We start from the raw sequence: 20,650 nt of genomic DNA on the forward strand, positions 1-20,650 counted from the left end.
GAGGCAGAGGCAGAGGGAGAGGCAGAGGGAGAGGCAGAGGGAGAGGCAGAGAGACAGAGGCAGAGGGAGAGGCAGAGGGAGAGGCAGAGGGAGAGGCAGAGGGAGAGGCAGAGGCAGAGGGAGAGGCAGAGGGAGAGGCAGAGGGAGAGACAGAGGGAGAGACAGAGGGAGAGGCAGAGGGAGAGGCAGAGGGAGAGACAGAGGGAGAGACAGAGGGAGAGGCAGAGGGAGAGGCAGAGGGAGAGGCAGAGGGAGAGGCAGAGGGAGAGGGAGAGACGTAGAGACAGAGGGAGAGGCAGAGAGACAGAGGGAGAGGCAGAGAGACAGAGGGAGAGGCAGAGGGAGAGACAGAGGGAGAGGCAGAGGGAGAGGCAGAGGCAGAGGGAGAGGCAGAGGGAGAGGCAGAGGGAGAGACAGAGGGAGAGACGTAGAGACATAGGGAGAGACGTAGAGACATAGGGAGAGACGTAGAGACAGAGGGAGAGGCAGAGGGAGAGACGTAGAGACATAGGGAGAGACGTAGAGACAGAGGGAGAGACGTAGAGACAGAGGGAGAGACGTAGAGACAGAGGGAGAGGCAGAGGGAGAGGCAGAGGGAGAGACAGAGGGAGAGGCAGAGGGAGAGACATAGAGACAGAGGGAGAGGCAGAGGGAGAGGCAGAGGGAGAGACAGAGGGAGAGACAGAGGGAGAGGCAGAGGGAGAGGCAGAGGGAGAGACGTAGAGACAGAGGGAGAGACGTAGAGACAGAGGGAGAGACGTAGAGACAGAGGGAGAGACGTAGAGACAGAGGGAGAGACGTAGAGACAGAGGGAGAGGCAGAGGGAAAGACAGAGGGAGAGACGTAGAGACAGAGGGAGAGACGTAGAGACAGAGGGAGAGGCAGAGACAGGCAGAGGGAGAGACAGAGGGAGAGGCAGAGGGAGAGGCAGAGGGAGAGGCAGAGGCAGAGGGAGAGGCAGAGGGAGAGACAGAGGGAGAGGCAGAGGGAGAGACAGAGGGAGAGACAGAGGGAGAGGCAGAGGGAGAGACAGAGGGAGAGACGTAGAGACAGAGGGAGAGACGTAGAGACAGAGGGAGAGATAGAGGGAGAGACAGAGGGAGAGACGTAGAGACAGAGGGAGAGACGTAGAGACAGAGGGAGAGGCAGAGGGAGAGGCAGAGGGAGAGGCAGAGGGAGAGGCAGAGGGAGAGGCAGAGGGAGAGACGTAGAGACATAGGGAGAGACGTAGAGACAGATGGTGAGACATAGGGAGAGACGTAGAGACAGAGGGAGAGACGTAGAGACAGAGGGAGAGACGTAGAGACAGAGGGAGAGGCAGAGGGAGAGGCAGAGGGAGAGACAGAGGGAGAGACGTAGAGACAGAGGGAGAGGCAGAGGGAGAGACGTAGAGACAGAGGGAGAGGCAGAGGGAGAGGCAGAGGGAGAGACAGAGGGAGAGGCAGAGGGAGAGACAGAGGGAGAGATGTAGAGACAGAGGGAGAGATGTAGAGACAGAGGGAGAGATGTAGAGACAGAGGGAGAGACGTAGAGACAGAGGGAGAGACGTAGAGACAGAGGGAGAGACGTAGAGACAGAGGGAGAGACAGAGGGAGAGACGTAGAGACAGAGGGAGAGACGTAGAGGCAGAGGGAGAGACGTAGAGACAGAGGGAGAGACGTAGAGACAGAGGGAGAGACAGAGGGAGAGACGTAGAGACAGAGGGAGAGACGTAGAGACAGAGGGAGAGACGTAGAGACAGAGGGAGAGGCAGAGGGAGAGACAGAGGGAGAGACGTAGAGACAGAGGGAGAGACGTAGAGACAGAGGGAAAGACGTAGAGACAGAGGGAGAGGCAGAGGGAGAGACAGAGGGAGAGGCAGAGACAGGCAGAGGGAGAGACAGAGGGAGAGACGGAGAGACAGAGGAAGAGACGTAGAGACAGAGGGAGAGACAGAGGGAGAGACGTAGAGACAGAGGGAGAGACGTAGAGGCAGAGGGAGAGACGTAGAGACAGAGGGAGAGACGTAGAGACAGAGGGAGAGACAGAGGGAGAGACGTAGAGACAGAGGGAGAGACGTAGAGACAGAGGGAGAGACGTAGAGACAGAGGGAGAGGCAGAGGGAGAGACAGAGGGAGAGACGTAGAGACAGAGGGAGAGACAGAGGGAGAGACGTAGAGACAGAGGGAGAGACGTAGAGACAGAGGGAGAGACGTAGAGACAGAGACAGAGGGAGAGACGTAGAGACAGAGGGAGAGACGTAGAGACAGAGGGAGAGACGTAGAGACAGAGGGAAAGACGTAGAGACAGAGGGAGAGGCAGAGGGAGAGACAGAGGGAGAGGCAGAGACAGGCAGAGGGAGAGACAGAGGGAGAGACGGAGAGACAGAGGAAGAGACAGAGGGAGAGGCAGAGACAGAGGGAGAGACAGAGACAGAGGGAGAGGCAGAGACAGAGGGAGAGGCAGAGACAGAGGGAGAGGCAGAGACAGAGGGAGAGGCAGAGACAGAGGCAGAGACAGAGGGAGAGACAGAGGGAGAGACAGAGGGAGAGGCAGAGACAGAGGGAGAGACAGAGGGAGAGACAGAGGGAGAGGCAGAGACAGAGGGAGAGACAGAGGGAGAGACAGAGGGAGAGGCAGAGACAGAGGGAGAGGCAGAGACAGAGGGAGAGACAGAGGGAGAGGCAGAGACAGAGGGAGAGACAGAGGGAGAGGCAGAGACAGAGGGAGAGGCAGAGACAGAGGGAGAGGCAGAGACAGAGGGAGAGACAGAGACAGAGACAGAGGGAGAGGCAGAGACAGAGGGAGAGGCAGAGACAGAGGGAGAGGCAGAGACAGAGGGAGAGGCAGAGACAGAGGGAGAGGCAGAGACAGAGGCAGAGACAGAGGGAGAGGCAGAGACAGAGGGAGAGACAGAGGGAGAGACAGAGGGAGAGGCAGAGACAGAGGGAGAGGCAGAGACAGAGGGAGAGGCAGAGACAGAGGGAGAGGCAGAGACAGAGGGAGAGACAGAGGGAGAGGCAGAGACAGAGGGAGAGACAGAGGGAGAGACAGAGGGAGAGACAGAGGGAGAGACAGAGGGAGAGACAGAGGGAGAGGCAGAGACAGAGGGAGAGGGAGAGAGAGATCACTCGTTTAATCTTGTGTAGTCTTTATTATCAGCAACATACTTCAGAAGGACAATAACCACAGTGACACCGCCTGCTATTGAAGAGTGCATTTCTCTCATAGCAGAGGTCCCTAGGGAGGATGTGGGTGCTAGCTAAAGGTCAGGTGGGAAGTTGATTGAGTGAATGTGTCGTTACCTGTGTATATGTACAGCCTCGCTCGCTGAACCACTCGTCTTGCTACCCTACTTACATCTTCCTAGAGGCATCTCCTCTGTGCCTGTTGTTGTTTAAGAGCTGTCATTACTCTGTGTCAGTCTATACCGCTGGAGAAAGACCTGTGTTGAGACACATCCGCTTCTTGTTCAGTAAAAGGGAACAGTGAAACAGTCTACAGTATCTATCACTTTCTTTTTTCCTTCTGTCTGTGTTGTGTGACTGCCTGTGTTGTGTGACTGTCTGTGTTGTGTGACTGCCTGTGTTGTGTGACTGTCTGTGTTGTGTGACTGCCTGTGTTGTGTGACTGCCTGTGTTGTGTGACTGTCTGTGTTGTGTGACTGTCTGTGTTGTGTGACTGCCTGTGTTGTGTGACTGTCTGTGTTGTGTGACTGCCTGTGTTGTGTGACTGTCTGTGTTGTGTGACTGCCTGTGTTGTGTGACTGCCTGTGTTGTGTGACTGTCTGTGTATTGTGACTGCCTGTGTTGTGTGACTGCCTGTGTTGTGTGACTGTCTGTGTATTGTGACTGCCTGTGTTATGTGACTGCCTGTGTTGTGTGACTGCCTGTGTTGTGTGACTGCCTGTGGCTGTGTCTGTGACTCGCTGTACTGTGCAGCAATATGAGAACTGGCGGGAGAACCAGCCGGACAACTTCTTTGCGGGTGGAGAGGACTGTGTGGTGATGATCGCCCATGAGAACGGCAAGTGGAACGACGTGCCCTGCAATTACAACCTGCCCTACGTCTGCAAGAAGGGAACAGGTGAGAGGGAGAAAGAGGCGAGGGGTTGTAGAGAGAGATAGAGTGGGCGAGGGGTTGTAGAGAGAGAGAGTGGGCGAGGGGTTGTAGAGAGAGAGAGAGTGGGCGAGGAGTTGTAGAGAGAGAGAGAGTGGGCGAGGGGTTGTAGAGAGAGAGAGAGTGGGTGAGGGGTTGTAGAGAGAGAGAGTGGGCGAGGGGTTTTAGAAAGAGAGAGAGGGCGAGGGGTTGTAGAGAGAGAGAGAGAGTGGGCGAGGGGTTGTAGAGAGAGAGAGTGGGCGAGGGGTTGTAGAGAGAGAGAGTGGGCGAGGGGTTGTAGAGAGAGAGAGAGTGGGCGAGGGGTTGTAGAGAGAGAGAGAGTGGGCGAGGGGTTGTAGAGAGAGAGAGTGGGCGAGGGGTTGTAGAGAGAGAGAGAGTGGGCGAGGGGTTGTAGAGAGAGAGAGAGTGGGCGAGGGGTTGTAGAGAGAGAGAGTGGGCGAGGGGTTGTAGAGAGAGAGAGTGGGCGAGGAGTTGTAGAGAGAGAGAGAGTGGGCGAGGGGTTGTAGAGAGAGAGAGAGTGGGTGAGGGGTTGTAGAGAGAGAGAGTGGGCGAAGGGTTTTAGAAAGAGAGAGAGTGGGCGAGGGGTTGTAGAGAGAGAGAGAGAGTGGGCGAGGGGTTGTAGAGAGAGAGAGTGGGCGAGGGGTTGTAGAGAGAGAGAGAGTGGGCGAGGGGTTGTAGAGAGAGAGAGTGGGCGAGGGGTTGTAGAGAGAGAGAGAGTGGGCGAGGGGTTGTAGAGAGAGAGAGTGGGCGAGGGGTTGTAGAGAGAGAGAGAGTGGGCGAGGGGTTGTAGAGAGAGAGAGAGTGGGCGAGGGGTTGTAGAGAGAGAGAGAGTGGGCGAGGGGTTGTAGAGAGAGAGAGAGTGGGCGAGGGGTTTTAGAAAGAGAGAGAGGGGCGAGGGGTTGTAGAGAGAGAGAGAGTGGGCGAGGGGTTGTAGAGAGAGAGAGAGTGGGCGAGGGGTTGTAGAGAGAGAGCGAGTAGGCGAGGGGTTGTAGAGAGAGAGAGAGTGGGCGAGGGGTTGTAGAGAGAGAGAGAGTGGGCGAGGGGTTGTAGAGAGAGAGAGTGGGCGAGAGGTTGTAGAGAGAGAGAGAGTAGGCGAGGGGTTGTAGAGAGAGAGAGTGGGCGAGGGGTTGTAGAGAGAGAGAGAGTAGGCGAGGGGTTGTAGAGAGAGAGAGTGGGCGAGGGGTTGTAGAGAGAGAGAGAGTGGGCGAGGGGTTGTAGAGAGAGAGAGTGGGCGAGAGGGACTGAGAGTTTGAAAGGGATAGCGAGGGGGGAAAAGGCAGTGGGTGAGAGAATGAAAAAGTTGAAGAGGAGGTGATATTATGCTTCCGCTGTGCTTTAAATACTTTAAAGGATACTTATAAGTATTCTGTCATCTTAGACCTCTTCAATCAGTCAGTCTGGACCACAGGCTAACACTGATCATTACAGCTCACCTCCAAGCGCAGTCAGCTCACTTGTAGCTATGCTTTCACACCTAAGGCAGCTCCTTACAGAGATGGTCTTACTGTCAGATCAAGGGATGAGACTTCTTCAGAACATTTAATCCACATAAAAATGATCCTCCTTTGTATGAAACATTGTTGGGAGAGTTTCACACAAAGTTTTGTGGCTGACTAGTAAAGTGTCTGTGTCACATGACCAGGCTTCTGTGGATCTGCTCTGTCATGGTGCTGTGAGATGCCAGAGAAGTGCGCATCCTAACATGGTCCTCTGTGGGCTTATTAGAGCACACGGTCTTCAATTGCATTTGGGGCAGACAGAGAGACAGGTTATTAATAGCCAGCCAGGTAGAAGTTTGTAGGTTTATTGAGACGACTGGCCAGACTCCAGAGCTGTGTTTAAGGAAATGGAGGATCGGGTCACCGCTAGATCCTCTTGGGTACCGATTTCAACTGGCCTCAGGCTAGAAACATTGTTTAGTTCATCTGAATGGTCACCAGAATTAGAGTTATAAAACTTAACAGTTAGTCAAGTTCGTGCCACAGAGTTAGATCAGTCCCTCATGCCACAGAGTTAGATAAGTCCCTCATGCCACAGAGTTAGATCAGTCCCTCATACCACAGAGTTAGATAAGTCCCTCATGCCACAGAGTTAGATAAGTCCCTCATGCCACAGAGTTAGATCAGTCCCTCATGCCACAGAGTTAGATAAGTCCCTCATGCCATGCCACAGAGTTAGATAAGTCCCTCATGCCACAGAGTTAGATAAGTCCCTCATGCCACAGAGTTAGATAAGTCCCTCATGCCACAGAGTTAGATAAGTCCCTCATGCCACAGAGTTAGATAAGTCCCTCATGCCACAGAGTTAGATAAGTCCCTCATGCCACAGAGTTAGATAAGTCCCTCATGCCACAGAGTTAGATAAGTCCCTCATGCCACAGAGTTAGATAAGTCCCTCTCATGCCATGCCACAGAGTTAGATAAGTCCCTCATGCCACAGAGTTAGATAAGTCCCTCATGCCACAGAGTTAGATAAGTCCCTCATGCCACAGAGTTAGACAAGTCCCTCATGCCACAGAGTTAGATAAGTCCCTCTGCCACAGAGTTAGCCCCTCATGCCAGAGTTAGATAAGTCCCTCATGCCACAGAGATTCCCTCAGATTAGAGTCCCTCATGCCACAGAGTTAGATAAGTCCCTCATGCCACAGAGTTAGATCAGTCCCTCATGCCACAGAGTTAGATAAGTCCCTCATGCCACAGAGTTAGACAAGTCCCTCATGCCACAGAGTTAGATCAGTCCCTCATGCCACAGAGTTAGATAAGTCCCTCATGCCACAGAGTTAGACAAGTCCCTCATGCCACAGAGTTAGATAAGTCCCTCATGCCACAGAGTTAGATAAGTCCCTCATGCCACAGAGTTAGATAAGTCCCTCATGCCACAGAGTTAGACAAGTCCCTCATGCCACAGAGTTAGATCAGTCCCTCATGCCACAGAGTTAGATAAGTCCCTCATGCCACAGAGTTAGACAAGTCCCTCATGCCACACTAAAGTGTGGTGTCACTGCTCTCGAGTCGGATCAACTTTCCACTGTATGTTATTTGTCTCATCACAGAGGTTGCAACCCATTGCTGGTGACTCACTGTCACAGGTCTATAACTTAATACCTGGAATCGGGAAGCTGACCTTCAGTCAATCAGTCAGTGGCAGCATTCCATCTTCATGCCCACTTTATCGCCTGTTCTACTCTGTCGTGCTGTTGTTCTCTTGGGTCTGCTCATCAGGGGCCGTATGGCATGGTTGGCTGATTACTGCCGTGTGGCTAACACTCAGGCCTGTCCCTCTGAGAGAGAGGCAGTGTCCAATCAGTGACACACGTCATCTGGGTGATTAGTGTTACCCATAATGCCATGGGGAAGAGCACGGAACAGGCAGGTGTGAGCCACCCTGATTAGGAGGATGGGTTGTGGTGAAGGCATCTCTCTCTCACGCGCGCACGCACACACACCCACACATATATAAACAGAATATGATCAAATATTCACATACTTATTCATATACAGTTCCAAATATTGTCTAATAGACACAAAGCCCAAGTCCAGACCAGAGTACACTGGTCCTTCGGGGCGGTGTCTCTACCTGCCTTCTACCAAGTGCACATTTTCTCCTGCACCTTTCTTCTGGGGTCAGAGAATTATCTCGCCCTGACACCCACTCAGGACACACACTATCACACACAGTTCCCCACAACTCTGCTGCCTGCCTGCCTTCTGTGACTGTCACTGGTCAATACATTGGCTAAGACTGGAGTGTGTGTGGACATACCCGGCTCACCCCTGTCTAATCTGCTGAGACATGTTAGACTCTGATTGTAAAGATGTAGCCCACCGGGCTCGGCGAGTGCTGGATGGATCCAGGCTTCAACTGTCTCCAGCTTTCAAAAGGAAACTAAATCAGCCTGACACACACGCACACACTGTCCTGCGTGCCTGCCAGGCATCCCCAGCCCAGCCCCAGTCAGTAAGATCTGGGTGGTGTTATTGAGTGCCATGCCTGGTCCTGTGACTATTGATCTGTTGCCACAGCTGCAAACTAGTGTCAGTAATGTCCGTCCTAGTCTATGTTGCTGCACACTAAACACAGGGAGTGAAAATGGTGCTTTTCTGGTTGGCTGAGTACGAGGTGTGAGATGTTACTGCAATCACTGTACTGGCAGTCTAAACAAAACCTGTTAACACAATTGAAAGATGTTTTTGCGCTATTAAAAGTGGGGTAATCTGATATGGCTAAGTGTTATTATGTTGTTTAATAATATCCTGGTTAGGTAATAGCATACAGGGAATTACATAGAATTGATGGTATTGTGGTGTGAACAGTATATGGTTCTTGTAGCCTGCCTTTTAATCACACTTCTGTACTGCAGCCCCTGGCCTTAGTACTCTGTACTGCAGTAGGGCCTTAGTGCTCTGTACTGCAGCCCCTGGCCTTAGTGCTCTGTACTGCAGCCCCTGGCCTTAGTGCTCTGTACTGCAGTAGGGCCTTAGTGCTCTGTACTGCAGCCCCTGGCCTTAGTACTCTGTACTGCAGTAGGGCCTTAGTACTCTGTACTGCAGTAGGGCCTTAGTGCTCTGTACTGCAGCCCCTGGCCTTAGTGCTCTGTACTGCAGTAGGGCCTTAGTACTCTGTACTGCAGTAGGGCCTTAGTGCTCTGTACTGCAGTAGGGCCTTAGTGCTCTGTACTGCAGTAGGGCCTTAGTGCTCTGTACTGCAGTAGGGCCTTAGTGCTCTGTACTGCAGTAGGGCCTTAGTGCTCTGTACTGCAGCCCCTGGCCTTAGTACTCTGTACTGCAGTAGGGCCTTAGTGCTCTGTACTGCAGTAGGGCCTTAGTACTCTGTACTGCAGTAGGGCCTTAGTGCTCTGTACTGCAGTAGGGCCTTAGTGCTCTGTACTGCAGTAGGGCCTTAGTACTCTGTACTGCAGTAGGGCCTTAGTGCTCTGTACTGCAGTAGGGCCTTAGTGCTCTGTACTGCAGCCTCTGGCCTTAGTACTCTGTACTGCAGTAGGGCCTTAGTGCTCTGTACTGTAGCCCCTGGCCTTAGTGCTCTGTACTGCAGTAGGGCCTTAGTGTTCTGTACTGCAGCCTCTGGCCTTAGTGCTCTGTACTGCAATAGGGCCTTAGTGCTCTGTACTGCAGCCTCTGGCCTTAGTACTCTGTACTGAAGTAGGGCCTTAGTGCTCTGTACTGCAGCCCCTGGACTTAGTGCTCTGTACTGCAGTAGGGCCTTAGTGCTCTGTACTGCAGTAGTGCCTTAGTGCTCTGTACTGTAGCCCCTGGCCTTAGTGCTCTGTACTGCAGCCCCTGGCCTTAGTGCTCTGTACTACAGATCTGACCTTAGTGCTCTGTACTGCAGCCCCTGGCCTTAGTGCTCTGTACTGCAGCCCCTGGCCTTCGTGCTCTGTACTGCAGTAGGGCCTTAGTGCTCTGTACTGCAGCCCCTGGCCTTAGTGTTCTGTACTGCAGTAGGGCCTTAGTGCTCTGTACTGCAGCCCCTGTCCTTGTGCTCTGTACTGCAGTAGGGCCTTAGTGCTCTGTACTGCAGACCCTGTCCTTAGTGCTCTGTACTGCAGTAGGGCCTTAGTGCTCTGTACTGCAGCCCCTGTCCCTGTGCTCTGTACTGCAGTAGGGCCTTAGTGCTCTGTACTGCAGCCCCTGACCGTAGTGCTCTGTACTGCAGTAGGGCCTTAGTGCTCTGTACTGCAGCCCCTGGCCGTAGTGCTCTGTACTGCAGTAGGGCCTTAGTGCTCTGTACTGCAGCCCCTGGCCTTAGTGCTCTGTACTGCAGCCCCTGGCCTTAGTGCTCTGTACTGCAGTAGGGCCTTAGTGCTCTGTACTGCAGCCCCTGGCCTTAGTGCTCTGTACTGCAGTAGGGCCTAGGTGCTCTGTACTGCAGTAGGGCCTAGGTGCTCTGTACTGCAGTAGGGCCTAGGTGCTCTGTACTGCAGTAGGGCCTTTACAGACTGGCGTTAAGCTGAATTCCTACTTTTAGAAGGCCAGACCTCCCACTGGGCCCATACTGCAGTCACAGACCCTGTGTGGATAGCTGGACAACACATCCTTCCCTCCCTTCCTCTACTCCTTGGAGTTGGCTCTGATCTGGTAGCTCTGCATTAGTGTTGGCTATGTAAGGGACACCTCATCTCCACCATGTTCCAGATGAGAGGTCGTCAATTACTTCAAGGAAGGGAAAGAAGCACTTCCACTTAGTGTACAGCTGGGTTGGTGACTGTTTAGGGGTTGGAAACTCACTGAGGGCTTTAGGTTTCAACCGCAGGGCTGCCATCTAGGGGAACGACAGAGGAACTGCACCGTCACCCCAGTCACCCCTCCTCATCCCTCATCTCTCATTCGCCCTCCCTCTAATCCGGCCAATGAGCAGTAAGCATGGGTGCATTCCTGACACCTGTCACACACTGGCCCCTGAGGGCCCAATCCCTTCTGAAAGGTCGGGTTCGGACAAAGTTACCCGGGACACTGATCTAAAGTCAGTTTGGTGTTTTCCTCCCAGATAGTGAAGATAAGGTTTGGTGGAGGGGAAGCTGATCCTAGATCTGTGCCTATGGGCAACAGCCAGAGCTGAAAGGTCAGTGAGTCAGTGGGATGTCTCACTGGGCTGAGAGCCCTGTAGGGTCTGTCTGGTGTCTCAACCACTTTGCTTGTCTGTCTGTCTGTCCTCCCTCCTCACATCAACACAACGCTCTAGGAGATAACAACAGCCCACACAGACTAGCACACACACACACACACACATGACTCATCTCTTTGGTTTCCTTTGAACTTTAGATATGTGTGTGTTGTGTGCCGTCAACAGTTTTGAAGAGTGGAGGGGGAATGTTCTTTAAAACAGGGCTGTTCAACCGTCTCTTGTTCAGGGACAAGGGGAAAGGCTGGTTGACGACTGATGCCTGTGAATGGTGATATACATGTTAGGACCACGTTGTTATAATGTACCACTTCTCCATTGCTGGCTTTCCATTTCTCGCTCTCTTTCTCCATTGGGCAGTGCTGTGTGTCAACCCTCCCACCGTGAAGAACGCCTTTCTGATTGGCCGTAAGCGGTCCCACTATGACATCCACTCTGTGGTGCGTTACCAGTGTGCCGACGGGTTTCTCCAACGCCACGTCCCCACGGCCAAGTGTCGTGCCAACGGCAAATGGGAGCGGCCGAAAATCATCTGCACTATGAGTGAGTGACCAAGACTGTCAAAGGGCTTGACGTTTGACCTCTATGGGATAAATGATCACATTACAGTGGAGGAATGGAACCTTCAAATGACACTGAACTCAGTAGGAATACAAGAATCTCCATAGAAGTTGTAGCATGTTCTGGAATTTGACAAACCTTTCGCTCAGATAGAGGTTGTGTGACGACGGTAATGTAATTTGAGTGTAGATTTTAAAAAACTCAGTTCTAGCCCTTGTTCTGTTGAGATAGTGTATCGCTCCAAAGTGTGATTGACAGCCAGGGGTTTTGGAGGAATGCCAGCAACGCCGAGAAGAAACATTTCATTTTACTATCCTCCCATGAGGAGTAAAACTCGCTCTGCCGAACGACGGAAACATCCATCTTTCTTCATGACAGCAGAATCATTCATATTGTAGGATTGTATCAATGTTTGCCCTTTTTAAGAAGTTATGAGCAAACAAGTATTTCCCATTTCCCCTTTCGGCTCGTACTGACAAATAATGAATTGCTGCTGTTTGAACTGGAGAGAAAATATGGAGCCTTATTTCGTATTTGGTGCATTTCGAGTGTAATGTTGTTTTCCTGCTAGAGTCGTTTGTTAGTCATTATTATCATGGCAAGGTAGACCTTCTGTTGGCAAACCTAACCCAGGACCAATGGATCCAATTTGGCAGCACAACACAGGAAGGAAGTGGCTTACTCAGGACGTGGGTGGGAGGACAGTCCTATGCTAATACATGTAGAGAGCTAGTAATATGAAGTTGAGTGGCGAAGACACGTTAGGCAGAGGGGCTGATGTTGAGAGCTGTATGTCTGTGGTGTTGACCTCTCACCCCCCTCCTCTCACATCTCATATCCCTCTCTCACTCTGTCACTCCACTTTACCTGTCACACCCACCTCTACTCCCTCCCACCCGGTCTCTTTCTCCTGACTCATCTCCCCTCACACCCTTTCACTCCCTTCTGTCTCTCTCCAGCCCGGGGAGCACAGCGCTACAGGCGGCACCATGACCATCACAACGGCCGACGGGAGCGCAGAAAGCACAAGAAGCACGGCCATGGACACGGAGAGGGGGGGCACCACGGAGGGGATCAGGGCCACAGGCATGGGCACGGGCAGGGGAACGCTCATGCCCACATCTGAACCAAAAACGGCCACTGCCCGAACCTCGCCTCGCTGCCCAGTCTCCCTCCTCTACCCCTCTCTACCCCCTCTCCTGCCCTGTTCCTGACCCCACAACCTGGCTCCCAGAGCCAGCCTGTATCATACTCAACTCTGAGGCCTGACAGCCGACTGCTTGGCCTCACTGAGACAATAACAATCGCTTTGTACTCTTCTTTACTTTCACTGCTTTTCTTTTCTGTCTCCCTCCCTCCCTCCTCCCCCTCCCTCCCCCCTTTCTTTTCTGTCTCCCTCCCCCCCCTTTCTTTTCTGTCTCCCCCCTCCCTCCTCCCTCCTCCCCCTCCCCCCCTTTCTTTTCTGTCTCCCTCCCTCCCTCCTCCCTCCTCCCTCCTCCCCCCCTTTCTTTTCTGTCTCCCTCCCTCCCTCCTCCCCCTCCCTCCTCCCCCTCCCTCTCTCCCCCCCTTTCTTTTCTGTCTCCCTCCCTCCTCCCCCTCCCTCCTCCCCCTCCCTCCCCCCTTTCTTTTCTGTCTCCCTCCCTCCCTCCTCCCTCCTCCCCTCTCCCCCCCTTTCTTTTCTGTCTCCCTCCCTCCCTCCCCCTCCTCCCCCCCTCCCCCCCTTTGTTTTCTGTCTCCCTCCCTCCCTCCCTCCTCCCCCTCCCCCCCCCTTTTCCCCCTCCCTCCCCCCTCCTCCCCCTCCCCCCTTTGTTTTCTGTCTCCCTCCCTCCCTCCCCCCCTCCTCCCCCCTCCCCCTTTCTTTTCTGTCTGTCCCTCCCCCTCCTCCCCCTCCCCCCCCCTTTCTTTTCTCCCCTCCCTCCCTCCTCCCCCTCCCTCCCCCCCCTCCCCCCCCCTTTCTTTTCTCCCTCCCTCCCTCCCCCCTCCCTCCCGGCCTACTTTTATCAAGTCAACGAGGACCCAGGATATGGGGCTTTGCTCACCAGTTCAAATCTTAAGAGGTTTCTTTTGTTTCCTTCTATTTTTACATTAACGATCATGGAGGATGTTTAGTACAAACTGTAAATAGTGACAACAACATGAAAATCCTGTATCGAACCAGAAGAGTCGGGGAATACATTAACATGCAATCCATGTTTTTCAATTGTTCGTTCGAACCTTGTTTTTAACAGATGTGTTGTCCGACTGTATTTCTTGACTTTGCTGTTTTTGGTTAGCTCTTTGGAAGACCTTTTGCTCAATGACCTACAACAGTTATTCTGAACAGATTTAGCTACGTGGTTTCGATCGACTGGATCTCATCATTGTTAACGACGGTCACTTTTAACTGGGTATTCGAGGAAAACCGAGAAAGCGCAGTTAGCCTCGATCCAAATCGACCTCACGCCACTGAGGTCGATCCAGAAGCTCAAACTTCTCCCCGTGGTGGCAGTCCATGTTTCTCCTAACGATTATCATCCTACTGTATGTGTTTCCTTTCTGTGTCATTCTGTGTTCCTGCTTCACTACTAGAGGAGATAGCTAGTCAGGAGTCGAGAACCCCAACCCAGAATAGGCCAGATTATGACTAGCCTCTCTAAGTCTGGTTTCCCAGCTAGCTATTAGGCAATGATCCTTCATCAGAATTCTCTCATACCCATCACCACGCTCTCATATTCCGTCTGTGTCCCGGTGTCAATGGTCTGTTCGTCTTCCAGTTTGGAGTTCTACTACTCTGGCCCGCTGAGGAGAAATTGTTCTGTCAGACTGTCAGAGAGAGAAAAGGAGAGGGGGAGGAATAGAGAGAGAAGAGCAGGGAATTCGGACTCTTAATTGCAGTCGCCCCGTTCTCCAGCACATCAAACAGAGAGATGACAGGGCCCTCTCTGCAGCCGGCGGGTACAGAGCTGGGCCCATAATTATCTTTTTAAAGTAGTGCAGATGGGGGCATAATGCCGGGATGAACACACACTCTGCCCCACCCGAGGAGGAGTAAGCTGAGCTAATGTCCTAGTGTATGGATCTGGCTTTAAATACAGAGAACCAGAGTTGTGTTGGCTGGGTTCAGAGGCCAGTCTCAGTGAGGTTTGTGTGTGGGCGACAGTGACAGCAACAGGGCCCACAGAAATTCTAGAAACATTTGAGACGGTGAAAAGAGATAAAACACCCTTGTATTTCTGGACCAGTGGTTCAGAATGGTACCAGGAAACGCATGGTTTTAAACAGAGCTGTCCTGTCTGCTGCAGCCCGGAGCCGGCTGGGATAAGACCCACGCCACCTCTTCTCTCTGCAGCGGGTAGAAAAAGGAGACATGTTTTACTGCACGATCCGACTGATTCTCGCAAGCTCCTTTATCGCCTTTACGCAATTCCTCTGAGCGTACGCCCCCCCCCCTCTTCCTTTCTCTCTCTCTCTGTCTCTCCCTCCTCTCTCCCTTGTCTTTCATCCTCATCCCTTTATCCACCTTGTCAATGACACAGACAGGGCCTGAAAGAGAGAAAAGAGAGCAAGCTCCATATCAGTACAATTAATCTCCCTTAAAGCATGCTTAATTAATGAAGAGGTTATCATCGTGACCTTTGTCCCTGGCTGTGATGACAGGGGCTTTGCTCTGACAGACGGGGAGCCACAGGCCTGTCACAGCTCCTCACGTCTTTTAGATGTCAGTCTACTATCGGCTTTTCTTTCCCGTCTCCCATTCCAGACAATGGATTGACCGTGGGTGGGTGGGTGGGGGCTCCTTATGCATTTAAATCAGCTGAGATTCTCCTAAAGATACCGGATGACTATAACTACTATGGGGTTAAGCAGGACAGTATGTGTCTGTCTCTTACAGTAGTACGAGGGACGGAGTGCGTGTGTGACAGGAAGAACACATATGAAGAGGTGATTGGATCTCTCTCACACAAGGTGGACAGAAGTGTAAAACGAACAAACCGAGACTCTGCTGAGATCGAGCCTGGGCTGGACAGATGTTGGCTATGATTAAGGAGTAGAGATGGAGTGTAGGTGTAGGCCGACCTATGTGTCTGGCTGGCTGTCAGTCATCCTCTAGTCTAGGAGGCTGCTGTTATCACTGCACCAGACCAGCTGCTTATTGGTGGATCTCCTGGAGCAATGGGTCAACTCAGCTCACTGTGCTCTGTGGATGGTGTCAGCTTGCTCCGATGCACACAGACTCTCCAGACACATACTGTCTCTCCATCACAGAAACAAATGTTCTCTCTTTCCCTATCTGACACTCTCTCGCCCTCTCTTTCCCTATCTGACACTCTCTCGCCCTCTCTTTCCCTATCTGACACTCTCTCGCCCTCTCTTTCCCTATCTGACACTCTCTCGCCCTCTCTTTCCCTATCTGACACTCTCTCGCCCTCTCTTTCCCTATCTGACACTCTCTCCCCTCTTTTCCCTATCTGACACTCTCGCCATCTTTTCCTATCCGACACTCTCTCGACATCTCTTTTCCCTATCTGACACTCTCTCGCCCTCTCTTTCCCTATCCGTCACTCTCTCTCCCTCTCTTTCCCTATCTGACACTCTCGCCCTCTCTTTCCCTATCCGTCACTCTCTCTCCCTCTCTCTCCCTATCTGACACTCTCTCGCCCTCTCTTTCCCTATCCGTCACTCTCTCGCCCTCTCTTTCCCTATCTGACACTCTCTCGCCCTCTCTTTCCCTATCTGACACTCTCTCGCCCTCTCTTTCCCTATCTGACACTCTCTCGCCCTCTCTTTCCCTATCTGACACTCTCTCGCCCTCTCTTTCCCTATCTGACACTCTCTCACCCTCTCTTTCCCTATCTGACACTCTCTCGCCCTCTCTTTCCCTATCTGACACTCTCTCGCCCTCTCTTTCCCTATCTGACACTCTCTCGCCCTCTCTTTCCCTATCTGACACTCTCGCCCTCTCTTTCCCTATCTGACACTCTCTCGCCCTCTCTTTCCTTATCTGACACTCTCTCGCCCTCTCTTTCCCTATCTGACACTCTCGGCCACTCTTTCCCTATCCGTCACTCTCTCGCCCTCTCTTTCCATATCTGACACTCTCTCGCCCTCTCTTTCCCTATCTGACACTCTCTCGCCCTCTCTTTCCTTATCTGACACTCTCTCGCCCTCTCTTTCCCTATCTGACACTCTCTCGCCCTCTCTTTCCCCATCTGACACTCTCTCGCCCTCTCTTTCCCTATCTGACACTCTCTCGCCCTCTCTTTCCCCATCTGACACTCTCTCGCCCTCTCTTTCCCTATCTGACACTCTCTCGCCCTCTCTTTCCTTATCTGACACTCTCTCGCCCTCTCTTTCCTTATCTGACACTCTCTCGCCCTCTCTTTCCCTATCCGTCACTCTCTCGCCCTCTCTTTCCCTATCTGACACTCTCGCCCACTCTTTCCCTATCCGTCACTCTCTCTCCCTCTCTCTCCCTATCTGACACTCTCTCGCCCTCTCTTTCCCTATCCGTCACTCTCTCGCCCTCTCTTTCCCTATCTGACACTCTCTCGCCCTCTCTTTCCCTATCTGACACTCTCTCGCCCTCTCTTTCCCTATCTGACACTCTCTCGCCCTCTCTTTCCCTATCTGACACTCTCTCGCCCTCTCTTTCCTTATCTGACACTCTCTCGCCCTCTCTTTCCCTATCTGACACTCTCGGCCACTCTTTCCCTATCTGACACTCTCTCGCCCTCTCTTTCCCTATCTGACACTCTCTCGCCCTCTCTTTCCTTATCTGACACTCTCTCGCCCTCTCTTTCCCTATCTGACACTCTCTCGCCCTCTCTTTCCCTATCTGACACTCTCTCGCCCTCTCTTTCCCTATCTGACACTCTCTCGCCCTCTCTTTCCCTATCTGACACTCTCTCGCCCTCTCTTTCCCTATCTGACACTCTCTCGCCCTCTCTTTCCTTATCTGACACTCTCTCGCCCTCTCTTTCCCTATCTGACACTCTCGCCCTCTCTTTCCTTATCTGACACTCTCTCGCCCTCTCTTTCCCTATCTGACACTCTCTCGCCCTCTCTTTCCCTATCTGACACTCTCTCGCCCTCTCTTTCCCTATCTGACACTCTCTCGCCCTCTCTTTCCCTATCTGACACTCTCTCGCCCTCTCTTTCCCTATCTGACACTCTCTCGTCCTCTCTTTCCCTATCTGACACTCTCTCGCCCTCTCTTTCCCTATCCATCACTCTCTCGACATCTCTTTCGCTATCTGACACTCTCTCGCCCTCTCTTTCCCTATCCGTCACTCTCTCGCCCTCTCTTTCCCTATCTGACACTCTCGCCCACTCTTTCCCTATCCGTCACTCTCTCGCCCTCTCTCTCCCTATCTGACACTCTCTCGCCCTCTCTTTCCCTATCCGTCACTCTCTCGCCCTCTCTTTCCCTATCTGACACTCTCTCGCCCTCTCTTTCCACTATCTGACACTCTCTTTCCCTATCTGACACTCTCTTCCCTATCTGTCACTCTCTCGCCCTCTCTTTCCCTATCTGACACTCTCTCGCCCTCTCTTTCCTTATCTGACACTCTCTCGCCCTCTCTTTCCCTATCTGACACTCTCTCGCCCTCTCTTTCCCTATCTGACACTCTCTCACCCTCTCTTTCCCTATCTGACACTCTCTCGCCCTCTCTTTCCCTATCTGACACTCTCTCGCCCTCTCTTTCCCTATCTGACACTCTCTCGCCCTCTCTTTCCCTATCTGACACTCTCTCGCCCTCTTTTCCCTATCTGACACTCTCTCGCCCTCTCTTTCCCTATCTGACACTCTCTCGCCCTCTCTTTCCCTATCTGACACTCTCTCTCTTTCCCTATCTGACACTCTCTCTTTTCCCTATCTGACACTCTCTCGCCCTCTCTTTCCCTATCTGACACTCTCTCGCCCTCTCTTTCCCTATCTGACACTCTCTCGCCCTCTCTTTCCCTATCTGACACTCTCGCCCTCTTTTCCCTATCTGACACTCTCTCGCCATCTCTTTCCCTATCTGACACTCTCTCGCCCTCTCTTTCCCTATCTGACACTCTCTCGCCCTCTCTTTCCCTATCTGACACTCTCGGCCACTCTTTCCCTATCTCTTTCCCTATCTGACACTCTCTCGCCCTCTCTTTCCCTATCTGACACTCTCTCGCCCTCTCTTTCCCTATCTGACACTCTCTCGCCCTCTCTTTCCCCATCTGACACTCTCTCGCCCTCTCTTTCCCTATCTGACACTCTCTCGCCCTCTCTTTCCCCATCTGACACTCTCTCGCCCTCTCTTTCCCTATCTGACACTGCCCACTCTTTTCCTATCCGCCACTCTCTTTCCCTATCTGACACTCTCTCGCCCTCTCTTTCCCTATCTGACACTCTCTCGCCCTCTCTTTCCCTATCTGACACTCTCGCCCACTCTTTCCCTATCCGTCACTCTCTCGCCCTCTCTCTCCCTATCTGACACTCTCTCGCCCTCTCTTTCCCTATCCGTCACTCTCTCGCCCTCTCTTTCCCTATCTGACACTCTCTCGCCCTCTCTTTCCCTATCTGACACTCTCTCGCCCTCTCTTTCCCTATCTGACACTCTCTCGCCCTCTCTTTCCCTATCTGACACTCTCTCGCCCTCTCTTTCCCTATCTGACACTCTCTCGCCCTCTCTTTCCCTATCTGACACTCTCTCGCCCTCTCTTTCCCTATCTGACACTCTCTGATCTGACACTCTCTCGCCCTCTCTTTCCCTATCTGACACTCTCTCGCCCTCTCTTTCCCTATCTGACACTCTCTCGCCCTCTCTTTCCCTATCTGACACTCTCTCGCCCTCTCTTTCCCTATCTGACACTCTCTCGCCCTCTCTTTCCCTATCCGTCACTCTCTCGCCCTCTCTTTCCCTATCTGACACTCTCTCGCCCTCTCTTTCCCTATCTGACACTCTCTCGCCCTCTCTTTCCCTATCTGACACTCTCTCGCCCTCTCTTTCCCTATCTCACTCTCTCGCCCTCTCTTTCCCTATCTGACACTCTCTCGCCCTCTCTTTCCCTATCTGACACTCTCTCGCCCTCTCTTTCCCTATCTGACACTCTCTCGCCCTCTCTTTCCCTATCTGACACTCTCTCGCCCTCTCTTTCCCTATCTGACACTCTCTCGCCCTCTCTTTCCTTATCTGACACTCTCTCGCCCTCTCTTTCCCTATCTGACACTCTCTCGCCCTCTCTTTCCCTATCTGACACTCTCTCGCCCACTCTTTCCCTATCCGTCACTCTCTCTCCCTCTCTTCCCTATCTGACACTCTCTCGCCCTCTCTTTCCCTATCTGACACTCTCTCGCCCTCTCTTTCCCTATCTGACACTCTCTCGCCCTCTCTTTCCCTATCTGACACTCTCTCGCCCTCTCTTTCCCTATCTGACACTCTCTCGCCCTCTCTTTCCCTATCTGACACTCTCTCGCCCTCTCTTTCCTTATCTGACACTCTCTCGCCCTCTCTTTCCCTATCTGACACTCTCGGCCACTCTTTTCCCTATCTGACACTCTCTCGCCCTCTCTTTCCCTATCTGACACTCTCTCGCCCTCTCTTTCCTTATCTGACACTCTCTCGCCCTCTCTTTCCCTATCTGACACTCTCTCGCCCTCTCTTTCCCTATCTGACACTCTCTCGCCCTCTCTTTCCCTATCTGACACTCTCTCGCCCTCTCTTTCCCTATCTGACACTCTCTCGCCCTCTCTTTCCCTATCTGACACTCTCTCGCCCTCTCTTTCCTTATCTGACACTCTCTCGCCCTCTCTTTCCCTATCTGACACTCTCTCGCCCTCTCTTTCCTTATCTGACACTCTCTCGCCCTCTCTTTCCCTATCTGACACTCTCTCGCCCTCTCTTTCCCTATCTGACACTCTCTCGCCCTCTCTTTCCCTATCTGACACTCTCTCGCCCTCTCTTTCCCTATCTGACACTCTCTCGCCCTCTCTTTCCCTATCTGACACTCTCTCGCCCTCTCTTTCCCTATCTGACACTCTCTCGTCCTCTCTTTCCCTATCTGACACTCTCTCGCCCTCTCTTTCCCCATCCATCACTCTCTCGCATCTCTTTCCCTATCTGACACTCTCTCGCCCTCTCTTTCCCTATCCGTCACTCTCTCGCCCTCTCTTTCCCTATCTGACACTCTCTCGCCCTCTCTTTCCCTATCCGTCACTCTCTCGCCCTCTCTTTCCCTATCTGACACTCTCTCGCCCTCTCTTTCCCTATCTGACACTCTCTCGCCCTCTCTTTCCCTATCTGACACTCTCTCGCCCTCTCTTTCCCTATCTGACACTCTCTCGCCCTCTCTTTCCCTATCTGACACTCTCTCGCCCTCTCTTTCCCTATCTGAC

The 20,650-nt window shown here is 52.8% G+C and overlaps 1 protein-coding gene across 2 annotated transcripts in view; it reads left to right on the forward strand.

Annotated features, from left to right (window-relative positions):
* The window catches only part of LOC123997059 (neurocan core protein-like), a 200,204-nt gene extending 187,509 nt beyond the window's left edge, over positions 1-12,695 (forward strand). Inside the window, exons 14-16 of one of the 2 annotated variants that reach the window (XM_046301031.1) lie at positions 3,921-4,065; positions 11,098-11,280; positions 12,258-12,695. In XM_046301031.1, the coding sequence (XP_046156987.1) occupies positions 3,921-4,065; positions 11,098-11,280; positions 12,258-12,424 (495 nt within the window). In that variant the 3' untranslated portion in view covers positions 12,425-12,695. The remainder of the gene's footprint in view (positions 1-3,920; positions 4,066-11,097; positions 11,281-12,257) is intronic. The other variant, XM_046301033.1, reaches the window with a different exon arrangement.
* The last annotated feature ends 7,955 nt before the right edge of the window (positions 12,696-20,650 follow it).

This window comes from Oncorhynchus gorbuscha, linkage group LG15, assembly GCF_021184085.1.
Source record: "Oncorhynchus gorbuscha isolate QuinsamMale2020 ecotype Even-year linkage group LG15, OgorEven_v1.0, whole genome shotgun sequence".
Lineage (NCBI taxonomy): Eukaryota > Metazoa > Chordata > Actinopteri > Salmoniformes > Salmonidae > Oncorhynchus > Oncorhynchus gorbuscha.